Consider the following 18513-nt stretch of genomic DNA (forward strand, 5'->3'; position numbering starts at 1 on the left):
TTCACTACAGGGGAGCTTTTAAGTGTCCTGAGTAACAATGAATAAAGTTAATATAGTGATAAAACACAATTATTTGCATTTTTTGCTTTGTTATTATGATTACTTCCTATGTGTACTTCTGAGTGCCAAAGGAAATTTGCTTTTTCTTTTTCTTTTCTTCTTCTTTTTCTTTCTTTCTTTCTTCTTTTTTTTTTTTTTTTTTGGCTAGGTTACTTATCTTCCTACACATGGGAAAAAACTAGCTTAAATGTATTTCTGAGATAATTTAATTAGTGAGATAAATTCATATTTAAGAAAATAATGTAGATAATCTTTAATCAAAGATAAAATCATAATTTTACGTAAAAATTTTCGTTGAAGGAAGTCCATGTTATTCATGATTTCTCAAAATAAGGAACTGATAGATTTAAAAGGACTTTGATAGAATCAATTTCCTTACTGAATATATCTAAAATACCATGCAATAATATGATCGATGAAAATTAAAACATTACTATAGAGAAAAATATTATTTTCCACAGTTGAAACTGTCATCTAAGAATGGGCACTGAATTACTTTCTAAGTGGATATTCAAAATTCACTGCCTCCTACTTGAATAAATGAGATGATCTGACTTGTTGAACTGTTTCAGTCTACCTCGTTTTTATAAAATTGTGAGATATAAATTGCCATTATGAATAAAATTACTTTAAATCTCACTATTTGACACTGCGGCTACCTTTATGATCTGTTCCATCTGGGTTTAAATGCATTCTTTTCTGGCACTCTGAGCAGCTCATTAGAAATCGTGTCACCGCTTCTCTTGGTAGGAAGGCATAGCTCTCTGAAATCTGAAATGATTCACAAAATATAGGTGTTACTATATATGACGACTGAGCATGATTTAACAGAAATGATCATTGTATTTCCAAATAAGACGCATTATTCCATAATGGCAGGAAGCACAGTGAAAGCATGCACTGCATACCATGCATCATTTCAAGAAATATCTATCCAACTTTTGATTAGGCCTCTCTTCATAAGAGTCAATAATGCCAGGAGAAGAATAAAAGAATCCACCACATCTGGATGGATGTGTATTTATATATATTTTTTGCATTTCTTTTAGAAAAAATAATCACAGTATACAGATATTCTAGTGACTTTTTCCTTATTGTTAACGATTGCCAACATTGTTTCTTAAACTTACTGCTAGCAATATCAAAATTTTATCCAATTTCGCATATATATTTTAAAATTTAGCCCCAAGGGGAAGCAGTAAATTTTGGATTCTGCATAATGAGCATCTCTTCATTATAGCTTTGAAAAATATTTTAAGTGAGAATGAAAGGTACACTCAAAGAGAACTTTTGTATTTATAACTGCAGCGAATCATCCCTTCCACAGAAAATGACACACTTGGAAATGCACTCAGGCCACTGTCTCATTTATTTCACATTGATTTTCACATTGATAGCTCACACTGATTTTTGGAGTAAGCTCTCCTTTGGTTTATACAAAACGTTCTTTTCGGAACTATGATCTAGAATCAAGTTAGAAATCAATACTCCTGTTTTGACGATTTTGTAAATATTAACTTTAAAAAAAACAAGGCATTTCTCTCATCAAAGAAAATAATAACAAGTATTATTTAGTATATTTAGAGATATTTAACAATCTCTCAATTTTCAATTTAAATCTGGCACTGACTCAGTGCTTGAGGTTCTTGGAACATCTTTTTAAAAGTGAAGAAATGTGGGCGGGCCAAGATGGCGGACTAGAGGGCGGCTGCGTTTCGCGCTGCTCCAGGACGCAGGATTCGAGAGAGGAGATAGTCAGAGATTTGGGACCAACTCAAAGCTGCCGGGTGAGTCTCTCCTGTTGGGGAGGCGTCCCGGATGGGGCGGTAGCCCCGGAACGCAGGGAATTTGTGAGGTGGAGTTGCTCGGCGAGACGCCCCTCCCCCCACTGGAGCGGTAAACACGGACGACTGGGATCATCGTGGAGGAGGCGGCTCAGCATAGCGCTTGGACTCGAGCAGCCGCTGGGGCTCCGGTCGGCTGCCTGGGGAGGAGCTGCGTGGTGAGCTGTTTGGACCCAGAGTGACCGCTTCCGAACACCGGGGGGTTGCCCAGAGGAGGAGGAGAGGCCCGGCGGGTCGCTTGGGTCTAGGAGTGACTGCATCAGAGCCACGGGCGGTTGCCAGGGGAGGAGCTGCGTGGTGAGCTGTTTGAACTCAGAGTGGGCGCTCCTGAGCGCCGGGGGACTGCCCGGAGGAGGAGGAGGAGCACGGCGGGACGCTTGGTCTGGGAATGACTGCATCAGAACCACAGGCGGTTGCCAGAGGAGGAGTTGTGTGGTGAACTGTTTGAACTCAGAGTTAGCGCTCCTGAGTGCCGGGAGGTTGCCCGGAGGAGGAGGAGGAGCGTGGCTTGTTGTTTGACCTGGGAGTGACTGCATCAGAGCTGCGGGCGGTTGCCGAAGGGGGAGCTGCGTGACGAGCTGTTTGAACTCGGAGCAGCTGCTCCAGAACACTGGTGGCCTGCCTGGAGGAGGAGAGCGGTGGGACGCTTAGTCTGTGAGTGACTGCATCAGAACCACAGGCGGTTGCCAGAGGAGGAGGCGAGTGGTGAGCTGATTGGACTAAAAGCAACCGCTCCGGAACACCGGTGGCCTGCCTGGAGGAGGAGCGTGGTGAGTCACCTGGTCTCGGAGCCACCGCTCCTGAACACCCGGGCGGCTACCCCAAGGAGGAGGAACAGGGCGGGTCACTTGGACTTGGAGTGACTGCCTAGGGCTACGGGTGGTTGGTGGGAGGAGGAGACCCAAAGTGAGTTGTTTGAACTCCTAGTGACTGCGTCGGAAACCGGGCGGCTGTCCAGAGGAGGAGGTGTGTGGCGGGTCTCTGTGTCTCGGAGCTATTGTACGGGGCTCCAGGTGGTGGCTCAGGGGAGGGGCTGCATAGCCAGGCGATTGGTGCAGAGCAGGGTCCCAGGAGCTAGGTGGCTGCTTGCTGGAAGAGCCGCACAGAGACACGCCTAGGGGCGGAGCGAAGTTTCCAGGGCGGCGGGCAGACTCTCTGGGAGAGGCAGCCTAAGGAGACTCGCCTGCGAAGGGTGAGGCTCCCAGGCCCAGGACGTAGGTCCGGGCCCCTGGGATCGTTGCAGAAGAAGACAGCCCAGCCCAGGGGGTAGTTGTAGATTGAGGGGAACCTCTAGGAGGGCAACTGACTAGCGAGACGTCCACACCGAGTGACTCTTCCCGGCCAGGGGAGGTTTTCCCACAGGGACAGTAAAGTCAGAGACATAGGCACAAACAGGCCTTGCCTCAGCCCGCAGCCTACTTCCCCGTTGGATGACCATTGGTCAACAAGTGGAGACACCTCTGCCCACTAGCAGGGAATATACGCCACCTGAGGGTCACCACCCTAGAGAGGCAGCTTCTTCGTGGAGCTCTGCATTATCAACCTCCTCCAAGACTTCAGGCTACTGAAGGATAAGAGGGGATATACTAACAATCTTCAGGGACATTATAAGTTGATAGAGGAAATCTGCAATATCTTAATGACCCACTGATCCCTGAACAATATGAGAAAACAAGGGAAGAAAATGCCCCAAACAAATCTAGATGTTACATCAATAAAATCCAACGACAGCATGCCAGAAGAAATGACAGAAAGGGAGTTCAGAATGTACATAATTAAAATGATTAGGGAAGCAAACGATGAGATGAAAGAGCAAATGCAGGCATTGAACGATCGCACCAATCAACAGTTAACAGAGCAAATTCAGGAAGCAAAAGATCATTTCAATAAAGAGTTAGAGATATTGAAAAAAAACCAAACAGAAATCCTTGAAATGAAGGAAACAATAAACCAAATTAAGAACTCCATAGAAAGCACAACCAATAGGATAGAACAGCTGGAAGACAGAACTTCAGATATTGAAGACAAAATATTTAACCTCGAAAACAAAGTTGAACAAACAGAGAAGATGGTGAGAAATCATGAACAGAATCTCCAAGAACTATGGGATATCATGAAAAGGCCAAATTTGAGAATTATTGGGATTGAGGAAGGCTTAGAGAAACAAACCAAAGGAATGAACAATCTATTTGAAGAAATAATATCAGAAAATTTCCCAAATCTGAAGAATGAAATGGAAAATCAAGTCCAAGAGGCTTATAGGACTCCAAATACACAAAATTACAACAGACCCACACCAAGGCACATTATAATGAAAATACCTAACATACAAAATAAAGACAGAATTTTAAAGGCTGTGAGAGAAAAGAACCAAATTACATTCAGGGGGAAGCCAATACGGATATCAGCAGATTTTTCAATCCAGACCTTAAAAGCTAGAAGGGCCTGGAACAACATTTTTCAAGCTCTGAAAGAAAATGGATGCCAACCAAGAATCTTATACCCAGCAAAACTTACCTTCAAATTTGACGATGAAATAAGATCATTCCATGATAAACAAAAGCTAAAAGAATTTACAAAAAGAAAGCCAGCATTACAGAACATTCTCAGCAAAATATTCCATGAGGAAGAGATAAAAAACAAAGAAGCAAATCAGCAAAGGGAGGAATTATCCTAAAGGAACTGTCAAATAAAGGAGGAACCAAGATGTGTCAAAAATTTTAAATATGAACCAAATGACTGGGAATACAAATCATATCTCAATAATAACCCTGAATGTTAATGGCCTGAATTCATCAATCAAAAGACATAGACTGGCAGATTGGATTAAAAAGAAAGATCCAACAATATGTTGCCTGCAAGAGACTCACCTCATAGAAAGAGATACCCATAGACTAAAGGTGAAAGGATGGGGAAAAACATACCATGCACATGGGCTCAGCAAAAAAGCTGGAGTATCCATCCTCATTTCAGATAAAGTGGACTTCAAGCCAATGTTAGTTAGAAGGGATAAAGAAGGACATTTCATACTGCTTAAGGGAACCATAAATCAGCAAGATATAACAATCATAAACATCTATGCCCCAAACAGTGGCTCATCCATATATGTTAAACAAATCCTTCTCAATTTTAGAAACCAAATAGACCATAACACAATAATACTAGGTGATTTTAACACGCCTCTTTCACCACTGGACAGATCTTCCAAACAAAAATTGAACAAAGAAACCATAGATCTCAATAACACAATCAATAATTTAGACTTAACAGACATTTATAGAATATACCATCCAACCAAGAGCGAATACACTTTCTTCTCAGCAGCACATGGATCCTTCTCTAAAATAGACCATATATTATGCCACAAAGCCAATGTCAGCAAATACAAGAAGATAGAGACACTACCTTGTATTCTATCAGATCATAATGGATTGAAGTTACAAATTAATGAAAGAGTAAAAAACAGAAACTACTCCAACACCTGGAGATTAAACAATATGCTACTATATGATGAATGGATAACAGAAGATATTAGGAAGGAAATTAAAAAATTCTTAGAGGTAAACGAGAACAAAGAAACAACATATCAAAATCTCTGGGACACTATGAAAGCGGTACTTAGAGGAAGATTTATTTCATGGAGCGCATTTAATAAAAGAAGTAAAACTCAAAAAATAAATGACCTAACACTACAGCTCAAAGCCCTAGAAAAAGAAGAACAGACCAACACCAAAAGTAGTAGAAGACAGGAAATAGTTAAACTGAGAGCTGAAATCAACGAAATTGAAACGAAAGAAACAATACAAAAAATTGACAAAATAAATAGTTGGTTCTTCGAAAAAATAAACAAAATTGATAAACCTTTAGCCACACTAACAAAGAGAAGACGAGAGAAAACCCAAATCACTAAAATTCGGAATGAACAAGGAAATATCACAACAGACACGACCGAAATACAAAACATAATTAGAAGCTATTTTGAAAATCTATACTCCAACAAAATAGAAAATTTCGAAGACATCAACAGGTTTCTAGAGACATATGAATTGCCTAAACTGAACGAGGAGGACATACACAATTTAAATAGCCCAATTTCAAGTAATGAAATAGAAGAAGTCATCAAAAGCCTTCCAACAAAGAAAAGTCCAGGACCAGATGGGTTCTCAGCCGAGTTCTACAAAACTTTTAAAGAAGAACTCATTCCAATACTTCTCAAAGTATTCCAGAAAATAGAAGAGGAGGGAACTCTCCCAAACTCATTCTATGAAGCCAATATTACCCTGATTCCTAAACCAGACAGAGACACATCGAGGAAAGAAAATTTCAGACCAATATCCTTAATGAACATCGACGCAAAAATTCTAAACAAAATTTTAGCAAATCGCATACAAAAACATATTAAAAAGATAGTGCACCATGATCAAGTGGGTTTCATCCCAGGGATGCAAGGTTGGTTCAACATCAGGAAATCAATAAATGTCATTCACCATATCAATAGACTTAAAGTCAAGAATCACATGATTATTTCGATAGATGCAGAAAAAGCATTTGATAAAATACAGCACCCCTTCATGCTCAAAACACTAGAAAAAATAGGGATAGTGGGAACATTCCTTAACATTGTAAAGGCCATCTATGCTAAACCCATGGCTAATATCATTCTTAATGGTGAAAAACTGAAAGCATTCCCTCTAAAAACTGGAACAAGGCAGGGATGCCCTCTTTCACCACTTCTATTCAATATCGTCCTTGAAACTCTAGCCAGAGCAATTAGACAGACCAAAGAAATTAAAGGGATACGAATAGGAAAAGAAGAACTCAAACTATCCCTATTTGCTGATGATATGATTGTATACTTAGAGGAACCAGGAAATTCCACCAGAAAACTTTTAGATCTCATAAGTGAATTCAGTAAAGTAGCGGGATATAAGATCAATGCACATAAATCGAAGGCATTTTTATATATAAGCGATGAATCTTCAGAAAGAGAAATTAGGAAAACTACCCCATTCACAATAGCTTCGAAAAAAATAAAGTATTTGGGAATCAATCTCACAAAAGAGGTGAAAGACCTCTACAATGAGAACTACAGAACACTAAAGAAAGAAATTCAAGAAAACCTTAGAAGATGGAAAGATCTCCCATGTTCTTGGATAGGAAGAATTAATATTGTCAAAATGGCCATACTACCAAAAGTGCTATACAGATTCAATGCAATTCCAATTAAAATCCCAATGATGTACCTTACAGAAATAGAGCAAGCAATTATGAAATTCATCTGGAAGAATAAAAAACCCAGAATAGCTAAAGCAATCCTTGGCAGAAAGAGTGAAGCAGGGGGTATCGCAATACCAGATCTTCAACTCTACTACAAAGCAATAGTAACAAAAACGGCATGGTATTGGTACCAAAATAGAAAGGTGGATCAATGGTACAGAATAGAGGACACGGACACAAACCCAAATAAATACAATTTTCTCATACTAGACAAAGGAGCCAAAAATATGCAATGGAGAAAAGATAGCCTCTTCAACAAATGGTGCTGGGAGAATTGGAAATCCATATGCAACAGAATGAAACTAAACCCATATCTCTCACCATGCACAAAACTAAACTCAAAATGGATTAAGGATCTCGGAATCAGACCAGAGACCTTGCATCTTATAGAAGAAAAAGTAGGTCCAGAGCTTCAACATGTCGGCTTAGGACCAGACTTCCTCAACAGGACTCCCATAGCACAAGAAATAAAAGCAAGAATTAATAACTGGGATAGATTCAAACTAAAAAGCTTTCTCTCAGCAAAGGAAACTATCAGCAATGCGAAGAAAGAGCCTACAGAGTGGGAGAAAATCTTTGCCAATCATACTTCAGATAGAGCGCTAATCTCCAGAATCTATAAAGAACTCAAAAAACTCTACACCAAGAATGTAAACAATCCAATTGACAAATGGGCTAAGGAAATGAATAGACACTTCACAGAAGAAGATGTACAAGCAATCAACAAACATATGGAAAAATGTTCAACATCTCTAGTAATAAGAGAAATGCAAATCAAAACCACCCTAAGATTCCATCTCACCCCAATTAGAATGGCAATTATCAAGAATACAACCAACAACAGGTGTTGGCGAGGATGTGGGGAGAAAGGTACACTCTTACATTGCTGGTGGGGCTGCAAATTAGTGCAGCCACTCTGGAAAGCAGTGTGGAGATTCCTTAGAAAACTTGGAATGGAAACACCATTTGACCCAGCTATCCCACTCCTTGGCCTATACCCAAAGGACTTAAAATCAGCATATTACAGAGATACAGCCACATCAATGTTCATAGCTGCTCAGTTCACAATAGCCAGATTGTGGAACCAACCTAGATGTCCTTCAATTGATGAATGGATAAAGAAAATGTGGTATATATATACAATGGAATATTACTCAGCCATAAAGAATGATAAAATTATGGCATTTGCAGGCAAATGGATGAAACTGGAGAATATCATGCTAAGTGAGATAAGCCAATCTCAAAAAACCAAAGGAAGAATGATATCGCTAATAAGTGGATGATGACACATAATGGGGGTGGGAAGGGTTAGTGTTGGGGTTGGAGTTGGGTTTAGGGAGGGGGGCAGGAATAAAGGAAGGAAGGACTGTATAGATGGAGGGGAAGGGTGGGAGGGGAGGGGGGGAAGGGAAAAAATGGCAGAATGAATCAAACAACATTACCCTATGTAAATTTATGATTACACAAATGGTATGCCTTTACGCCATGTACAGACAGAGAAACAACATGTATCCCATTTGTTTACAATAAAAAGAAAAAAAAAAAAAAAAAAAAAAAAAAAGTGAAGAAATGTTCTCAAAATGTAAATGCAAGCAAATCATTGGGAATATATTCCTTAAAAAGTCCACAAACAAATACTATAATTGAAAGGAAGATGAGTATTCTTTCTCAACAATCAAGAGCCTGCCTTCCCGAAAAATAAGAAACAGTACTTCAAAAAGCACTAAACTATAAAGCCAAATCCTGGCAGATCACAAGTGCCACTCAGCTTCCCCTCAATACAGCACAATTAAGGTAAAAATGTCAAGTATCCAAAAGAAGTAAGAAAAATCGACCAGAGATAATCAACCATGGATAAATCATAGATAAGCTAATTTGCAAAATTCATTTTGTAAATTCAACTACTTATACCTAAAATTTTCTTACGTTTGCTTTTTTAGTGTGAAAGTTACAATTCCAACTTGAATCTAACTACATAAAGTGATACAAACTTTTAGAAAATTGAAAAAATAATCAATTGTCAAAACCATTTAATAACAAGTAGTTGTACTGCTATATTTTTTCTCAGACTGTGTCTCATAATTATATTATGCAATTTTATCTCCTTAACTCAAGTCGAAAAGCATTGCAGATTGAGAGAAAAATCTGTAACAAAGAAGAAATGATAAAACAGGGAAATTTGTCTCATGCCTTCCTTTCTCAGCCCCAAACATCCATCTCTAATTTCAACTGTTTCATTTCTGACTATATTCAATAGAAAGGCCTGCTAGCTTTCATCAGCTTGTACATAAATATGCCATTCTCCAGTTCCTTAAATGATAAGAGAGTCAACCAGTCTCAAAATTAGAATTCTCTTTAACTATATGACACTAGTTCTTGATTTGGCTGTGTTTGACAGAAGAAAATACTAAATGATTTATGTGTAGTTAAGTTTTTCATTACTTGAGTGTTTATGGATTTTATCATTTAATCCTTACAGCACTGCCCTGCCTGAATTGCCATCATCATGAATATGGGTCTGTTTTTAACAGATGAAGAAACTGAGCTTCAAGAGGCTTTATGCATTTTGTCAATTAAGTGTAAGACAGAACTCACATCTGATAACCTGGTTCAGAGACTATGCCTTGAACACCTAGGTTTTACAACAACTGCTGGTAATAATTATTTTAAAAAATAGAGACTGTTTCATACATAAAGAGTTAATATATTAGCCTTACAGTACAGGCTAATTATAGTTATTCTAAAATGTTTATAACATTTCCTGGTGTGAGGTTCTTTAAGTATAAAAGGCACCATCCAGTTTGAGGTGATCCTTCTGAATAGAAGGGGCAGCCAAGCACTCTGTGCCTTGTCTCAGGTTACAAAGTTCCATCAGAAACTTGCCAGACCAACAGCAGCATTTCAGAGCTCCACCTGGAAAAAATTAACAGGCCATCTGTCCTGTTCCAGAACAGGCAGAACTGAGGGCTAAAATGATGTCTTAGTGACAATGTCATAATATAATAGGAAACTTTTTTTTTTTTTTTTTTTTTTTTTTTTTTTTTTGTGGTGCTGGGGATCGAACCCAGGGCCTTGTGCTTGCAAGGAAAGCACTCTACCAACTGAGCTATCTCCCCAGCCCTAATAGGAAACTAAATACACAGGATTTCCACTTTCCATGGAAAGTATGAGAAGAATGTAAATAGCTCTTTCTAAAGGAACAAGATTTCTTATTGTTAAGAGAAATTCATCAGCAGAGAAGCCAATCTGGGTCCCATATTTGAAACTAATGTAGGAGCTGAAATAAAGGCATTACATGACATTGGCGACTTATAAGCAGTATCAATTGCTTTATAAAGCAACCAAACAAAACTAAGCTAACCGAAATATTTAGCAAACAAACTCACACCATTTTGACCTCCCTGCACTACTGCAGGAGGTGGTGGGGTGGGATCAGTGTTTCTAAGTAGCATGCCTTTAAGTCAGACACAGTGGTTCACACCTGCGATTCAAGTGACCCAGGAGGTTGCCATAGGGGGATGGCAAGTTTGAGGCCAGTCTAAGTAACTTAGCGACGTCCTCAAGCAAGACTCTATCTCAAAAAATAAAAGGACTGGGGATTTATTTCAATGATAAAGTGTCCTAAATTCAATCTCCAGTACCAAAAATACATTAAAAAATGAGTATTGTTTACTTGAAAAAGTCACTTGATGCTTTGGTAGAGTGTATTCCTTTTCAGATACTGAGCTTTAGAACAAACAAAAATTGAACATATAAATCATCGCATTAATTTTTTTTACATCACTCTACTTTGTTTAAATGTGAACACAGAAAATAACAATATACTTTCATTTTACTGGAATAAAAACATAATAATCATAGCTTTTGTCAAATATCACACAGTACACTTATGAGAGAATTTGCCCTGGGGAGTCAAACTTCTGACATTTTGTCTGGTGAAACCCCAGTCTTTATAGATAAAGAATAAATTATAGATATTCTCCTAGTGAAATCTGCTTATCTTTATTTGAGAAAATTTCTATCACAAACCATCTACAGGGTGCATAACAGGATAATGCAGTTATAGAAAATTTTATATTTAAAAAAATAAAATTAAAAATAGAATTGAAAAGAGTCTATCAATGAAAATGCTATTAAAGGACCTATATGTTCTGATTCATGAGTCATGGTATATCATAGTCCAGAAAGAACACTATCTGAAGGAATAAAATCAACACCTTGGGTAACATCTCCAGCTGAAGGATTGTTTTCCCTTTATCTTTGTTACATATTGTGCATCTTTGCATACATTTCAAGAAAGGAATTTAGGGGCCTCCCAAGGTTTAGAAGGTTGAGGCAGGAGTATTGCAAATTCAAAGCCAACCTCAGCAACTTATCAAGGCCCGAAGCAATGTAGCAAGACCCTGTCTCTAAATTAAAAAATAAAAAAGGGCTGAGGATGTGGCTCAGTGGTTAAGTGTCCCTGGGTTCAATTCTCGTTACCAAAAAAAAAAAAAAAGAGAGAGAGAGAGAGAGAGAGAGAGAGAAAGAAAGAAAAAGAAAAGAAAGGAATGTAGGACTTAAATAAAAGCTCACAACATTGTCACAGAGTGGAATTTGAAATGACAACTGGTACACAGCCAAGGTTTTGATATTTTTCTAGACATATTAAAAAACTGAAATGCCCATGATTTGTGATTTTATTTATGTGGATTGTTTTTAATCATTCCATGCATACAAAAAGGTGAGCAGTATACACCACTGTACCTCTACAGAGGAAATAATTAATTTGCCTAGGTGTGTAAGGAACAATCTTGTTCAACTGAACATTTATTCATTCAAATACCTGAACACATAGGCTCTACATTTGTCTCCCAATACTGCTGGATATGGTTCTAAGCACTAATGTGCCTGGATATATCAAATTATTGGAATCACATTTTGATAATTATTGGACTAATTTAAAGTGATGCTGAAAAATATTTTGATCAAGACTCAAAAAATATTTTGATCAAGACTCAAAAAATTCTTAAGTGAAAAGTTCATACATAACAATAACCAATTAGACAAAAAGCCAGACATACTGGTCTGCCTATCTAATTTGTATTCACTGTGTCCCTCAAAAACTTTCAGGAATTTCACATTAAGACCATAATGGGATACTTAAGAGATTGCCTATATACATATATATATATATATATTTATATTTATATATATATATATATATATATATATAAATGTTCATCATGTGTTAAAAACAACCATAGGCAACCTCTTAAGTATCCCATTATGGTCTTAATGTGAAATTCCCTAACAACAATTAATGTTGGGTATTTTTCCATAAGCATATTTGCCATTTGATTATACTTCTCAGTGAAATACATGTATATGTGGTTTTGTTAATTTTTAGTTGCATCATCTGCTGATTGTTGAGCTTTACAGTCTATATATTTTGAAAACAAGTATGTGTATTGCATATGCTAAATAATAATAGTGATAATAATAATAATAAAAAGGAGAAAAATAAATTTTAAAATAATGTAAAAAAAAACTTTCAGGAATAGTTGTATCTATCTGATCTCTAAATGTATGCTAAAGACCAACAGAATTCCTGTGCCTTAATGACATTTCTAATACCAAAACTCCTGCTACTAGATTTGCCCATCAACCCCAAACTTGCCACTCCTCCCTGGTGGAGATGTTCACATTTTGTCTGGGTTCCTATCGATTCTGTAGCACTACTTTTTTGCACCTACCCTGATAGGAGCATTACTATAGAGTGCTATTTTGAGTTCATATCACTGTCCATTTCTTCTTTCCCTTACTTTTTCTCTGATCATTTTCTATGTTCAGTTTTCCTATTCATTCATCAGTTCCTCTGATCTTCTTCACCTCATTGAGGCATGTGACCTACCCCAACTAGGAATACCTAGAGTTGATTTTTACGTAGTATTAAGATGGCTAGATAAAACATAAGGTACTAAATTTAATTTGAAACTCCAAATAACCATACAATATTTGGATCAAATTATACTAAAAATGATTATCTGACATTGAACTATAACTGATGTCCTGTATCGTATTTGTTAAATCCTGTCACCTTAATGGGTGTGCTTATCTATGATGAAGGACAATACAGGTTTGTGTCGGAAGTTAATTTTAAATCTGGAACAAACTATTAGACAGGAATATCTAAGAGTATGACAAGAGAAGTGAGAGGCTATGAAAATAGGAGTAATTATTGGACAGTGCAGGCAATTTTAGATCACAGTACCCACTTCAAGCAATGCTTTCCAACTCTTTAGATCAATAGCACAAGAATAAATACACTTTCCATTATAAACTAGCACATGCATAAATTCATAAAGTAAAACTGATTTTTGATTTCTAATCACTTCTTGATTTTATGTTTTTAAAGGTGGGTAAGTGATCACGGACCACTAAATTGACTTCACAGTTCACTCGTGGGCTATGATATAAAATGGAAAACCACTGGTCTCCAGTAGCGGAACTATCTATCCAAAGATTTCTGTGTGGTGCTGAGAGAAGATGGTGGGTATGTGGTCAAATTTAAAACGAAAGTTGGCAAATCCAAAGACAGTCTAAAGCAGACAGGGATATTTTTAGACAGTTCAGGTCAGTTTTTCAGACAGCTCTAAGCAATTTGAAGATTTGAGGCAAATGCTTCAAATGTAGAGTGAGAGACATGAGAGGTGAATGTGGTGCAAGGGCAGGAAGGCAGCGTCCTCCAGAGACAGGGAAATGGCACAAGTGCTGAACAGAAGGCAAAGGCACAGCTTGGGGAAAGGCACAGAAATTCACAGCATGCTGCAAAGAACCTAGAGGAGGAAATGCAGGGAGGCAGCAGCATCCCACAGCAACATCAGATAAGTCTGGTCCCCCGACATCAATACATGTTAGTAAATCAAACTGTAGGCAGAGAAGTTAAATTGAAATGAACTGTTACTGAAAATATCTTTTTGTTTCATTAATGATGCTTCAAATTTAGACATCCTTCTTTTCAAGGAAGAAATTTCTTTAACCTTTTTTTTTTTAATAACAATGAACATCTTTAATTTTGAGATTTATTTTACGATAATAAAAATAGTCACCAATTGAGTTAATGTGACAGTACCAAAAAGAGTCAGAAAAACTGGAGGTGTATCACAAAAGCTGTGGGTTCTACTTTTGAGTCACTTCTCATGATAGACTATTTGGCTTCTAAGGAACAGATTGTCATAACAGAGAGTTCTTTACACTAGATGAAAAAAATGAGCAGATGGGCACTGGAAAAGATTTTCTTCATACATGTTTCCTAATAGTAAAATAGGAAGAATTCCTAAATATCATATGTAAATAAAATGACTCAGCAAAGCAAATATTTATAGAATTACCAGCAACATGAAGAAATACATTAAAATATACAATTATGCTCATAAGAGTGCGGGAAATCTATTTCTCTGGATTTTTCAAGAAGAGTGTGTTTTACATTGTACCTTCATGTTTCTGTTGGGGCTTAGAGAAGGACAAGACAAGCAGATCACCCTCTTAATCCAGTGTTGACTGGCACATTCAAGCTCTCAAAGCCTCTTGCTGCGACTCTCCCTGGTAGTTCATTTTTATTATACTTTTTTTTTTTTTTTTGATCATGGCTAAGAATATAGTTGCTACAGACACTCAAGGCAAGCAAGAATTAGCCATTCCATTTAGTAAAATGTAAAAAGGAAGAAATTTAGATTTCACTCTGCTAGAGAATTTAGTAAGTTTTTTAGTCCTCACATACTTATGCAAGCCAGGGGCAGTCTGGGAGACGGTAAGGCACCAGGGATGCAGAATTCATTGTCTGAATTCTTGAATTGCTCAACAACTGACAAATAAGGAAAGCACTTTTTTGGAGATATTAAGTATAAAACTTGCCCCAGAGTTTCCTTTAGAAAATATCTCTTACTTGGTGGTGTTTACCAGCTTCTCTTGGTGAATTTTTGCAAATAGAGAGCAGAGGTCTATTTTGGTTATCACAATAGCTGATGGTCGTATTGCTGGAATTTAACACTTAAAGCTTAGAGATATTAAGTAACCTTGCAGTATCGGCAGCAATACCACCTGTCTGCTCCAAGCCCTATCATGCCCTCTTGGGAGATACCTATTTAAACCATGCTAATAATTATACAACTGATATATCTGAGAAAAGATATCATGTTTACATCTTTCCCACTGTTGAGAATAACACCAAGATAGAAATTACTTGTTTCAAATTGTAAATTCTCAGAAATAGCAACAGGATCACTCTCTCACTTTTGTTCAGGAGTCACATTTTCCAATTGCTATGGCTTAAGGAGCAGAGCCATGCTCAAATGTGGGATGTGCTAGCCATGATGAAATAGTCCCAGAATGTCGAAGGCAGAAAGGGGGATGAGAAGTAGTAAAGATAAATGCATAAAAATTGCTAAATTGTGATCTTTTATTTATTATGAAATGACTAAAACTGCTGTTTATGAAGCCAGTAAATAAAATGTTCAGTTCTGGGAAGGTTGCAAATGAAGACATGAATACGTGATGTCCACAGGTCACTGAGGAGCACTGTTGACACATGAAAAAGGAGACTTTTTATTATATATTCAAATTCTATAAAAGGCAATTTATAACACCTGTTACCCAATAGATGACTCCATATATTAAAAAATTCTCGATTCAGCTAAATAAAAACTATAGCATTTGAGGCAATTATTCAATTAAACCTTTGCATATGTTATTTATGATCCTCAAAACGACCCTAAACGATACTAACATGCCAAAATAACACACATAGAAACTGCACTATCAGGATTTAAACATAGATCTAACTGACGTCAATGCTGGTACCATTGACTTTCTACAACCTCACTTTAGTTTCCAATGTTCTATGCCCCCTTACTAGTACTATTCATATGTGTGCACACACGCATACGCTTTCGGAAGTTCAGGAGACTATGACATCATCACAGTACCCAGGAAAACAAACCTCTAGAATCACCTCCCAGTTAAGCATTAATTGTTGAGTACTTTTAAAGCTGCGTTGTCTAACTTTTGCCACTAGGGTGCACTGAAGTAGCAATTTACTAGGCTGACATAAAGAGTTAATGAAGTTTCTCCCAAGGTTAATTCCCTTTTCAGAAAAATTTGCTGGGACAATATGACTTAATAAAAAAATTACTGATGAAAGTACATGGAATATTAGTCGATGATAATCTGGTTTGGATGACCTCTTACATCTTTTGATTGCCTCGATAACAAGACAGCTTTTGAATACAGGGTTTTCACTATTACCCTGACTACCTGTGACAACTCTAAGAAAAGTAAATCAATCGTGAAAGTGGCAGTGAACTACACGATTCTTCTGTTTAGGACTGCTATTTAATAACTTTAGTTACCATACCACTGAGTTTTTGAGTTTTTTTTCCATCTGAGATGTTTTATGAATCTCAGTAGTTTAAATAATATTCATTGATTTTTAGTTACACCCAGAGAATGACACTATTGTAACATAAAAATGAATTTAGCCTTATCAGCACCATGTATAAATTGAATAATTTTCAACATTTAGGAATCACCCAGGTGAAAACTCTGTGTGTGTGTGTGTGTGTGTGTGTGTGTGTGTGCATGTGTGTGTGTCTGTGTGTAACTGATATAAATAAACCAATGTGTGAAAAAGTGAGTAACATGTTTATATCCTAGCTCAAAGGAAATACCATTATTTAATGAAACAAAAAAATTTCCCTTAAAATCAAAAAGGAAAAACAATTTTTCCTGTGTTTAAAATATATTATGTATATATATGTATGTATGTATGTATTCATACATGTATTCCATATTTACTTATTTACTTCATAAAGAGCCTCCAAATTTGAATAAATCCAGGGTAATTATTTGCTGCAAATTTGCATTGTGCATTGTAGTCTTTACAGCCATGGGTTGCAGCTCTGAACTTAAAAGTGAAATTATGAGATCAGATTAGATCACAAGAGTCATAACCATCAGCGGATTAATCAACTGATATGGATTAACTGGGTGATAATTATAGGCAGGCAGGGTATGACTGGAGGAGATAGGTCACTGGGGTTGTGTCTTTAGAGTTTATATTTTGTCTCTGGTGAGCAAAGCCCTCTCTCTGCTTCCTGGCAGTGATGTCCTGAGTTGCTTTCTTTTTTTTTTTTTTTTGCGGTACTGGGGATCGAACTCAGGGCCTTGTGCTTGCAAAGCAAGCACTCTACCAGCTGAGCTATCTCCCCAGCCCCTGAGTTGCTTTCTTCCACCATGATGTTCTGCCTCACTGGGGCCCAGAGCAATGGAGCCAAATAAGAAGGGGCACAAATTCACAGTATTTTTATAAACTAAACCTCTAAAGCCATGAGACAATGTTTCCCTCCTTTAAGGTGTTCTTGTCAAGTCTTTTGATTACAGCAAGGAAAAACTGACTATACCCTCACAAACTTTCCTGTAAAATATCCACAATTGAATAATATTTTATTGATAAACTATCCAAGATAAACTAGCCATAAAGTACATTTCAGATCACTCATTTACTGTATAACAGGGTCAATTATTAATTAGTTCAATACTGAAAAACCCTCACTAAATAAAAAAAATGTTTGAATTTGGAATAGCTCTCTTTATTTTCCTGTCTCTGTTAGATAACCACAGTGACTGTTTACAGCACTCAGGTTTATAACAATGAAATTAAATAAATGATATCCTCCGTATAAAAAGGCAAGGACCTATATTTGTTTGTTTTATTATTTTGCTTTGATTTTCTTTTCACATTCCATCAAAGAAGCTTAGAGGTGGCCTACAGACATGAGGTTCTAAGCCCCAGAAACTATTTTCTTCACCCCTATGCTTCAGAAACAAGCTATCCCGGCACTTGGATCTGTGGCAGGAGAGGAAAGAATTCAAAATACTAAAAGGAAATATAAATATTTTTATATTCTATTAATTTGCCATGCCTAATAGTGCCTTTTCTGAAAAACATTTCATCTCTTAGATTTTTAACTAATACTTTGCCTTTATTTCAAAATAATATGTTCTAATCTTTTTTAAAAATATTTCTTAAAGGAGATGTAGTTCCTTTTTTTTTGAAAATAAATATTTTTGAAAGAGATGGTGGAGACTTCTCATTCTCATCTGGATGATACAGTTCTCACTTCTAACCATCAAACACATGCTGAAGCCTATTATGCTTGATGCCACACTAGAACTCTTAGAAAAATCAGCAAATCTTCTGATACGTGGCAGGTCAGCAGATTTACCTATGCCATGTCTCACATTCCCATACTGTATCACTCTTAGATCAGCTAGAGGTGAGAGATAGAAGAAA

General features: G+C 37.1%; 1 protein-coding gene across 3 annotated transcripts in view; it reads right to left on the reverse strand.

Annotated features, from left to right (window-relative positions):
* Nol4 (nucleolar protein 4) overlaps positions 1-18513 on the reverse strand; it is a 337271-nt gene that overhangs the window by 235279 nt on the left and 83479 nt on the right. For all 3 annotated transcript variants that reach the window (XM_047525899.1, XM_047525898.1, XM_047525900.1), the window contains exon 3: positions 720-831. In XM_047525899.1, the coding sequence (XP_047381855.1) occupies positions 720-831 (112 nt within the window). The remainder of the gene's footprint in view (positions 1-719; positions 832-18513) is intronic.

Source organism: Sciurus carolinensis, chromosome 15 (genome assembly GCF_902686445.1).
Source record: "Sciurus carolinensis chromosome 15, mSciCar1.2, whole genome shotgun sequence".
Lineage (NCBI taxonomy): Eukaryota > Metazoa > Chordata > Mammalia > Rodentia > Sciuridae > Sciurus > Sciurus carolinensis.